This window comes from Rhinopithecus bieti, unplaced genomic scaffold, assembly GCF_001698545.2.
Source record: "Rhinopithecus bieti isolate Rb0 unplaced genomic scaffold, ASM169854v2 scaffold_33374, whole genome shotgun sequence".
NCBI lineage: Eukaryota > Metazoa > Chordata > Mammalia > Primates > Cercopithecidae > Rhinopithecus > Rhinopithecus bieti.
The window spans coordinates 733,719-744,765 of record NW_016814428.1 but is presented as its reverse complement, the minus strand read 5'-3'; the positions used below and the strand labels follow the sequence as shown (position 1 = coordinate 744,765).

At 41.5% G+C, this 11,047-nt stretch overlaps 1 protein-coding gene across 1 annotated transcript in view; it reads left to right on the top strand.

Annotated features, from left to right (window-relative positions):
- The window catches only part of WDFY1 (WD repeat and FYVE domain containing 1), a 69,979-nt gene that overhangs the window by 45,270 nt on the left and 13,662 nt on the right, over positions 1-11,047 (top strand). The window contains exons 5-8 of the mRNA XM_017850276.1: positions 334-484; positions 2,590-2,702; positions 6,353-6,479; positions 7,612-7,717. Coding sequence (XP_017705765.1) covers positions 334-484; positions 2,590-2,702; positions 6,353-6,479; positions 7,612-7,717 — 497 coding nt within the window. The remainder of the gene's footprint in view (positions 1-333; positions 485-2,589; positions 2,703-6,352; positions 6,480-7,611; positions 7,718-11,047) is intronic.

The window sequence follows — 11,047 nt, the reverse complement described above, 5'->3', positions numbered from 1 at the left end:
TATATAGATATATATATATATATATATATGTACACACACACACACACTAAGCTATTATTTGATTTCTCTTTGGGCATTACTCTTTAATGATTCCTAGCTTCTGGTGGCTCCGACTAGGGGGAGCAGAGGGCAGGGCCTTGGAGAGAGCCTGTGCTAGTGAGTTGTTGAGCTGGAGAAGGTTGTCTGAAATATATTCACAGAGGATAGGCATTTCCAGTACACTCTTGTATACAACTGTGTCCTGGCTGAGCAGATTGAGAGATTGAGCCTCAGTTCTTCCCCATAGAGTGCTGTTTCTGGAGATGACATCTCTTCACCTTTCTGTTCCTGCAGCTCATCAGAACCGGGTGTCTGCGATCATCTTCAGCTTGGCCACAGAGTGGGTCATCAGTACTGGCTACGACAAGTGTGTGAGCTGGATGTGCACGCGAAGCGGGAACATGCTCGGGAGGCACTTCTTCACGTCCTGGGCTTCGTGTCTGCAGTATCCTTCAGAGCCACGGACCTCTCCTTCCCCTGGCCTCTGCTTCTCGGTGTTTGGTTCTGAATCTCATCCCAAACTGCTAATTGAAATCTAAAGACTGAATGAAACCTATTTAAGTTTGGGCAAAAGTAATTGTGTTTCTTTTTTTTTGCCATTGAAAGTAATTGCAAAAATTGCAATTACTTTTGCACCAACCTAATACATATTTCACCGAAAATCCAAGAACTTCCATATTTGCTGTTCTTGCTGTAAATTGGGTTTATTAAAAATAATAATGAAATGAATTGTTCTCTGCTGGGAGGTGCTATAGGTTTTTAATACAAAACTATGGAAAACCCAGGCCCATTAATGCAAACCCTTCCTCTCACATCTTTGCGTTTCTAATGGAAAGACTTTTTATTGTGTGAAGAAAGGAAAACAGGAACTTGTCTCCTAGTAATTGGTTATTTGCAGACTCTGTAAGTGTATATACTGAATATTAAGGGTTTATAGCCTTGGGGTTTGTTCCTAAATGGGCTACAAGGAGTTTTACACACAATTTTTGCTTAATGCTTTTTTGTGTGTGGAGAGGACCCATAATCCTTATAAAACTCTCAAAGATGGCTCAGGATCCCCCAAAGTGCTGAAAATCACTGCCTAAAAAATTCCTGCTACTACATGGAATTTGCTTCCTGTAGAGCTCGCCCTTACCTAAGGATCTCCCTGCCTGCTGTGTATCTTAGTGATGGCAAGATCAAGGTTATCAACAACAGACAGACACCGCGTGGTAGTTTCTCTCTCAGAGTTGAATGTCTGGCATAGTACAATTCCATCCATCGAAAGCCTTTCTTTACAATGTTTGCTACAAATGAATGCACAGCGTGAAATATTTAAAATAGTACCATATACTTTAGGATCAAACAAGCAAAAAATACTCAGATACAGTGTGTGCTACATAAGCATTTGTGTTATGTGCTAGGCCTCTGATAATGGATTTGTGGAAAGTGATACAGAATCACAGTCATGCCCTAGTTTACAGTGCTCTTTTTGACTTGTGTTTTGGAAGAGTGATAGTTACCCTGTTGTAAATAGCTTTCGTATTATAAATACTAGTTAACATGTTGTGTATTAATTTCTGGTTTTCCAGAAATATCTATGGCCACAAATTGAGAAAGTAATGAGTTGTGACCAATAGTTGATATATTTTCTAAATTTAAATGTACTACTGCCACAAACAACTGCGTTTTGGATTATTGAACTATCCACAGTAATTTAAAGTGAATCATCCTCTTCATTTATAGCTAAATTCTCTAGGCCAAAAGAAACATGGATTCATGTCTTGTATTTACTGTCAGATTTGCATTATTTTCAGAGATATTTCATAAATAACCATTACATTTCAGAGCTTTCTTGCTGTTTTCAGTAGTTAGCATTATTTTCTTTTCTTTCTTTTTTTTTTTGGCTCTATCACCCAGGCTGGAGTGGTGCAGTGGTATCATCTCAGCTCACTGCAACCTCTGCCTCCTGGGTTCAAGCTGTTCTCTTGCCCCAGCCTCCCAAGTAACTGGGATTACAAACGTGTGCCACCGCACCCAACTAATTTTTTGTATTTTTAGTAGAGACGGGGTTTCACCATGTTGGCCAGGCTGGTCTTGAACTCCTGACCTCAAGTGATCTGCCCACCTCAGCCTCCCAAAGTGCTGGGATTACAGGCATGAGCCATTGCACCCAGCCCAGTAGTTATCAGTTTCACCCTTTGACACTTTATTGTACTTGATTATATCTACTTGTTTTTGTGTGTGTCTGCACTACCAGCTCTTTTTTTATTGCCAGTTCCTGGGATCTTGCTTGATATAGTAACAGGCACTCAATGAGTTCTTGTCGAATGAATGAATATAAACTTTCTCAGTAATAACAGCTGTTTTAATGTTTACCTTCAATATTTACATATTGCATGATTTTCAGTTGGGTATTTCCTTTTTTGTTATAGTTTTAGGTATATGCTTATTCTCTTTAAAATGCATGTTTTCTGACTTTGGAAACTAACTTTGACCAATTCTGGTGTCTCTCTTATGAGAGGATTTTCAGGTGATTTCTGTTCTACATCCTTGACTGCTTCTCCTCAGATATGACTTTGACACTCAGTATGCTTTCGTTGGTGATTGTTCTGGGCAGATCACCCTGCTGAAGCTTGAACAGAACACGTGTTCAGTCATCACAACCCTCAAAGGACATGAAGGTAAGCTATAATATCACCCAAGAGTGTTTTTTGCCTAACTTGGGCATTCAAATTCAGTTCTCTTCTTTTCTTTTTTTTTTTTTTTGAGACGGAGTCTCACTGTGTCGCCGGGGCTGGAGTGCAGTGGCCGGATCTCAGCTCACTGCAAGCTCCGCCTCCCGGGTTCACGCCATTCTCCTGCCTCAGCCTCCCGAGTAGCTGGGACTACAGGCGCCCGCCACCTCGCCCGGCTAGTTTTTTGTATTTTTTAGTAGAGACGGGGTTTCACCGTGTTAGCCAGGATGGTCTCGATCTCCTGACCTCGTGATCCGCCTGTCTCGGCCTCCCAAAGTGCTGGGATTACAGGCTTGAGCCACCGCGCCCGGCCCAAATTCAGTTCTCTTCTATGTGGATTCATGAATGCTCTGTTCCTCATGATCTGTCAGATTTCATTTTGATTGGGCCAGATATGGGATTCAGAGTGAAAACTAAGTGAAGGTGGGGTGATGGGTTCATTTCATATTGTCGAAATCCCTTCTAAATTGCTTGTGTGGATAATACTTTCTATGTTGCTTACCTTTTTAAATTAAGTTATGGCTGGCACACTGGTTCACACCTGTAATCCCAGCACTTTTGGGGGCCGAATTAGGTGGACCACTTGAGGCCAGGAGTTCAAGACCAGCCTGGCCAACACAGCAAATCTCCCTCTCTAAGAATACAAAAATTAACCAGGCATCGTGGCACATACCTGTAATCCCACCCCTAGCTACTTGGAATGCTAAGGCAGGAGAATCACTGGAACCCAGGGGGCGGAGGTTGCAGTGAGCCGAGATTACAGCACTACACTCCTGCCTGGGTAACAGAGTGAGACTCTGTCTCAAAAAAATAGAAATAAAAATAAAATAAGTTATCGTGTTGACAAGACCTTTAAAATTACTTCTAACTGGTAAAACCTTTGGAAGAGTTGTTATTATTACTTTAAAAAAATTTATCAGTTTCTAAGCCCCTGAGCAAGACCTGATAAATACAATTATAAGAAATGTGTGGGCTGGTTCAGCCTCTGCTTGGGAAACATACCCTGCATAGGGACTGAGGGGAAAGAATTATTGGGTGGAATTTCATTTCTGTAGTGCAGTGGGTTAGTGAAGCTCTGTGGAGGGGTTTTTAAAGTCTGTTGATTGTATGTGACTCGCCACATACACACATGTAATAAAGAGGTTTCATTAGATGCTGTATTGGGCCATTCTTGCATTGCAATAAAGAAATATCTAAGAATGGGTAATTTATAAAGAGAAGAGGTTTAATTGGTTCGTGGATCTGCAGGCTGTACAGGAAGCATGGCACTGGCATGCTTCTGGTGAGGGCCTCAGGAAGCTTATAGTCATAGCACAAGGTGAGGTGTGAACAGGCACATCACATGACCAAAGCAGGAGTGGGGGTGTGGAGTGCCACACACTTTTAAACAACCATATCTCAAGGGAGCTCATTTACTATCTCAAGGAGAGCACCAAGGGGATGGCACTAAACCATTTGTGAGAAATCCACCCCCGTGAGCCAACTACCACGCCCCACCTGCAACACTGGGGATTAGTTTAACATGAAATTTAGAGGCCGGGCCCGGTGGCTCACACCTGTAATCCCAGCACTTTGGGAGGCTGAGGTAGGCAGATCACTTGAGGTCAGGAGTTCGAGACCAGCCTGGCAACATGGTGAAACCCCATCTCTACTAAAAATACAAAAAACATTAGCTGAGCGTGTTGGCGGGCACCTGTAGTCCCAGGTACTCAGGGAGGCTGAGGCAGGAGAATCTCTTGAACCCGGGAGGTGGAAGTTGCAGTGAACCAAGATCATGCCACTGCACTCCAACCTGGGTGACAGAGGGAGACTCTGTCTCAAAAAAAAAGATAAAAATAAAAAAATATATATATATATATCAACAAAATTTAGAGGGGACACATGTCTAAACTGTGTCAGACGCTAAGCTGTAATGGATTGAAGTTTTCATACCGATCACAAGATCAAATTCTGATATGTGTCACAAAATACAAACTTTGAGGCCCTCTGGTTTATGGAGAACGGGGGAGTTGCTGAAAGAATTAATGATGAACTTATTTATGACCATAGTTAGCGTTTTAGTTGTAACAAGTTATAATAAATGTACACTATGCTTTCTATGTAATCTATTTAGGTGAAATAGAGTATATCAAATCAAGGACCCTGTAGGGGAAAAGAAGAAAAGAGAACAGTAAGTTAAAATGGATTTGAGCAGGAAAGCAGAGGCCCGTGAAGAAACCACTTTCCGTTTATGACTAATTCTCTCATGACCCCCAGGCTCGTCAGTTTTTTTCAGGGTTGCTAAAGGCAGAATGGGTCTGGTAACTACTTAGTAGTTTTCATGTTGAAAGACTGTATTTATCTGCTTTTAGGCCTCTAACTGAAATGGATGGCACATAGATTACACAGGGTCAAAAGTCATGTGAAACTAACCCCTGAAGCCTTTGCAGAATATTTCTTTGTTTCTGCTTTTGTTCTGTTTTTGGAAAGTGTGTGTGAGAAGTAGTTTCTGTTTGCTTTTGAATATGGCATCATTAATTTTCTGTATACCTACCAAAATTATTATTAGCTTGTATGGCTGGTTCAGTTTTACTCAGTTGATTAATAATGTTTTTTCTAGATAAACAGCAGTTGATGAACAGGGAAAGGATCTACTGAAAGATCCACCTGTATGTAGAAAGAAAGATTTCCTCAAGGGTTTCAAATTTGATACGTTAGCCAATATAAAGTATGAGATGGGAAGTTCAGATTTTTCACTTAAATTACTTGGCATAATTGTGTAGTATACAACAGACTTTTTTCTGTAGTACTTAATTTTCTTAAACATAGACATCTTGGAGTAAAACACCTGAAAGATTCCAGAGACCCAGAATAATCTATATTTTTTATCTTGTGTAGGTTGGACACAGTAAACTTTACTGGTTTTTCTCACTAAATATTACTAGCATTTTTTTTTCCAGTAACTTTTTCTGAACATTTCATATGTAAGCTACTTTGTAATTTTGGCACAGAACAAGGAAAACTTCTTTAAAATCTTTGTATTCCAAGGAGTTTTTTTTTTTTTTTTTTTTTTTTGAGACAAAGTCTGCCCAAGCTGGAGTGCAGTGGCACTATCTTGGCTCACTGCAACTTCCACCTCCTGGGTTCAAGCAATTCTCCCTCCATAGCCTCCTGAGTAGCAGGGTTTACAGGAACCTGCCACCATGCCCAGCTAATTTTTATTTTTTTGTTTTTGTTTTTGTAGAAACAGGGTTTCACCATGTTGGCCAGGCCTAGTCTCGAACTCCTGGCCTCAAGTGATTCGCCCTCCTCGGCCTCCCAAAGTGCTGGGATTACAGGTGTGAGTCACCATGCCCAGCCCCAAGTAGTTTGATGCACAATTGAAAATTCTAATCTTTCAACTGTGGATAATGATGCTGTGTCTCCTATATGACTCATGATGGCATGGTTGAATGACCCGTTGTACACCATGAAGGAACCTTTTTGCTTAAAGACTCAGCTGGTCTTAGTTTGGTCTTCAGCTGTCAAATGTATGCCTCCTGATGTAGAGTTATATTTTACCTCTCCTCCCTCCCCTCTCCCCTGCCTCCCTCTCTCTCTCTCTCACAAATCCCTAGGTAGTATCGCCTGCCTCTGGTGGGACCCTATTCAGCGGTTACTCTTCTCAGGAGCATCTGACAACAGCATCATCATGTGGGACATCGGAGGAAGAAAAGGCCGGACGCTCTTACTTCAGGGCCATCAGTGCGTGACCACTTGTGGGGGTGGGGAAAGAATCCGAGTTAGTGGGGAGCTAATGAAAGGCATTAGTAGTCTGATAACACTTTCTGCAAACCCCGCCTTCTAAGATGGCAATTATCATTGATAGCGCTCAGTTCACTTTTAACTGCTTTCTGTCAGCCCTAAGTGTCTGATGTTTAGTAGCAAAACAACAATAACAAAAAACGAGTACAGGGCTTTCTTCCTTCTTAGTCCAAAGAGCACTTGCCACTTTCTCTCTTAAGGAGTCACCTCGTTGAAATATCTGATTAAGGCAGGCATAGAACAGAGATGCAGGTGAGGACTTTGACCATGGAAGGTTGCATGTAACATAATACTAAGCTGTTCTTCAGCTGGGAGCCTAACTCGTTTTTTGGTTTTGGTTTTTTTATTCTAAGAGATACTGAATTGAGAAATAATGTCTAGTTTGACAGTGGAATTCACCTGAGTGATACCATTGTATATTTAGGATCTTGCCCTCTATCCCTGAAAGAAAAAGAAATACCTCTTCACCCCGCTTTCCTTTCTTTCCTTTTTGGCTAGGCTGCAGCTGTTACTGTAATCACAGTCAAGCTGAAAATTAGCTGAGGAAACATATTGTACACTATAACAGGCCAAGAGCTTGTTTCCTTGGGCATCCTAAAGGGTAGTATGACAGGCATGCAGGGGGACAGAGGTCTTCACCCCATCTGTGTGTGTGTCTGTGCATACTAGCGATCTTTGTGGTGTTGGACTCCTTGTTCATATGAATTGTGTTCAGTAAGGGAGTTATACCTCCTTTGTTCTTTTTTGTTTCTGAACAAATAGATAAATCTTACGCATCTGAAAGGGAAATCATGGTGGTTGGTCCTGAAAACCATAGCCTTCATCAAATCTCTGGCCTACAATTCTTAATGACTGATTTGAAAGTAGTTGTATATTTTATAGAAAGTATCATTCTGTATTATGAATTATAAAATGCCAAGTGAAGTTTATATTAGAATTCATTTTACCATGCTGGATAGTCAATGGTAAAATACCACTTGATGGTTTTAATGAGAACTATTTGAGCCTAAATGAGATAGTTCCCGTGTTTTTCCACATGGAGACAAGTGACTATTGTGTGTGCTGTTTGCAGTGACAAGGTACAGTCGCTGTGCTACCTTCAGCTCACCAGGCAGCTCGTCTCCTGTTCCTCGGATGGCGGAATTGCAGTGTGGAACATGGATGTTAGCAGAGAAGAGGTAAGAGACAAGGGCAAGTCCAGGCCGAAGGGGAGAGACCTCCCAAGAGCCTGGCTTCTTGGCTTTTCACCCAGCGAGCTGTAAATGCCGGTCCAGGTGCAGACAGTCCCAACTTCCCCTTCTGCTAATGGGTTATTTCTGACAAGGTCCTTTGTGTCATTGTGCACTGCTTCCTTCCTCTACTCATTTGAGAGTTTCTACCAGTGACATGCAGTATATACAATCAGCATTTAGGCTGGTTCTCAGCCTTGAGCAATACACTGAGAGAACACTTTGAGACAGATTTCTGGCATGTCCAGGGATCTGGACTGCACAGAGGTCCTCTGAAGCACCATTGTGGTCCTGTAGCATTCCTGTGGGAAACCCTGCAGTATGCATCAGTGACTGCTGTCAGGGACATAGCTAAACACTTGACATGTTTCTAGGAAAATATATTTCCATTGCTCTGCTTTTACTTCCCACATTGAGTTCTAGTTCACTGAGGCCATGTCGACATAGTAATCTTTTCAGGTGACCTAATTTCTAACTTGGTTGGGCCACTAACTAGTTGTGAGACCTTACTTGGTTAAGTGCCTTAATTTCTCTTAAGTATCTGTTCCCTCCTACATAAAGTGGAATTGTGGAATGAAATGACTTCTCAGTTGTCTTCCAGTTCTTTAGACAGACAGTCTAATTGTCTAAACACTCTCTCTCTCTCTTTTTTTTTTTTTTTTTTTTTTTGAGACAGGGTCTTGCTTTGTCACCCAGGCTGAAGTGCAGTGGCATGATCTTGGCTCTCTGCAGCCTCAACCTCCCAGGCTTAAGCGGTCCTCCCACTTCAGCTTCCTGAGTAGCTGGGGCTACAGGCATATGCTACCATGCATAACTTGTTTTTCAATTTTTTTTTTTTTTTTTTTGGTAGAGACAGGGTCTTGCTGTGTCATCTAGGCTGGTCTCAAACTCCTGGGCTCAAGTGACCTTCCTGCCTCAGTCTCCCAAATTGCTGGGATTATAGGCATGAGCCACTGTGTACATCCTCTTTTTTAAATATTTTGAAGAATGCTGCAGTGAATATTCTTGACCTTGTCATTGTGTGATTGATCAATTATTTATTTCAGACAAATTTCTGGAAATAGACTTCCTGGGTCCAAGCATATATACATTCTTAAGGCTTTTTATAGATGTTGTCAAATGATTTCCAATCAAGGTTTCCATTCTCATCTCTGCCTGCACTGGCATTATCTTTCTTTTCTAAGTGACGTCTATAACTTATGATGTTGTTAGCAGAAAAAGTTGATTCCAGAGAAGATTTTAGACCATAAGGGACGTTAATGACTTGCAGTTTAACTTTGAAAATATTTGTTGGGCACCTACAGGGTGTCCTTACAGTCGGGAAACGTAAGTGAATGTATATAATAAATGGCTCATTGATATTGCATTGCCATACCTACTGTGTTGCACGACATTACATGATCTGCTCAGGATCCTGTCCTTTATGGCAACGTGTTGTTCAGTGTGCTGTGCACCATTGTAACAGACATTTTGCGTTGATGCAGAATTCCCACCAATCCCTGCACATGTGTCTGCTTTGTGTTGTCTCTGATTCTTTGTGAGTCTGATTCTCACTGATTAAACCTTCATTTTTTAGCATATTCCAGTAGAAGTAATCAAGGGGCTTTCGTCTATTTTTTTTAAATGGTGACATTACTCATTTACAGACTTTATGGCTACCATACACAAAGATACTTGCCATAAGAAATTTGTAATCTAGTGGAAGAAATAGACTACCCTATAAATAATAAAATACAATCTGTAATCCAGAGACGTACTGATTGTGAGACTTTTTTTGTAACTTTGTAAAACAAGTCAAATAGAGGAAATTTGGATTACAAATTTCTGGTTTATATCTCTTTTTGAATTTTCTAAAAAATATTTGGTAAGGCTTAGAATATTTTATTATGAAATGCAGATACACTGGCTCAATAGTATAGGATGTGGCTGGCACAGTGGCTCATGCCTGTAATCCCAGTGCTTTGGGAGGCTGAGGCGGGTGGATCACCTGAGGGTCAGGAGTTCAAGACAAGCGTGGCCAACATGGTGAAACCCAGTCTCTACTAAAAAATATAAAAATTAGCCAGGCATGGTGGTGGGTGCCTATAATCCCAGCTACTTGGGAGGCTGAGGCAGGAGAAACACTTGAACCCAGGAGGCGGAGGTTGCAGTGAGCCGAGATCATACCACTGCACTCCAGCCTGGGTGATGAGCAAAACTCTATCTAAAAAATGTGTGTGTGTGTGTGTGTATAAAACAGGATGTATAATACTGTATTTTCAAAGATTTATTTGGACTGTGTTTTATGTTTTATCAGCTGCTAGTTATATGCACCAAGAACAGCTAGTATACTGTTCTGTTTCTTGGCTCTTGGCCTATTGTTTTTCAGTCTTATTCTGAGAGAGCAGAAAACTTGGAGAGAGAGAGGCTGTATTCCCTGGATGATGAGGGGAGGAGACCGTTGGTGCCCAGCACTGCTGGTGGCTTTCCCGAGGGTTTCACAACTTAGATTTTTAACCTGCTGTTTTTATCATTGGTAAATTCTTTTAGAAAAAGTATTTAGAAAGTAGAAGTGGGATTCCTGCCTTCAAAGTGCATCATTGTGGACTGTATTTCTATATCTAGGGAAAGAAAAAAGTCCCATCAATCAAGGTGTTTCCTGTGTGCACAATTCACTGCATCTGTAGAAGAGACAGGAAGGCAAGTTGTGTCAAAAAGATGCATTATTTTTAGTAGATTTTTTGTTTTTTAATAACTGAGAAAATGTATTGCAAGGATAAACAGGCTGTAATCTATAAGGTTCTGACCCAGCCTTAGGGTTTTTAGGGCTTTTTTTTTTTGAGGCAGGGTCTAACTCTGTCACCCAGGCTGGAGTGCCGTGGCAAGACCTCAGTTCACTGCAACCTTTGCATCCTAGTTTCAAGTGATTCTCCCACCTCAGCCTCCCAGGTATCTGGGACAACAGGCTCATGCCACCATACTGGTACCTGGCTAATATTTTGTATTTTTAGTAGAGAGGGAGTTTCACCATGTTGACCAGGCTGGTTACTGAAGGGGTGGCCTGCCCCTCCACACTTGTGGGTGTTTCTCGTTAGGTGGAAACGAAAGACTTGAGAAAAGGAATAAAACACAGAGACAAAGTGTAGAGAAAGAAAAGCGGGGCCCAGGGGACCGGCGCTCAGCTTACAGAGGACCCACACCGGCACTGGCCTCTGAGTTCCCTTAGTATTTATTGAGAATTATCTTAGTCATTAAAAGGATAAGGGAGTGGCTGGACAATAGGATTATTGTAGGGAGGAA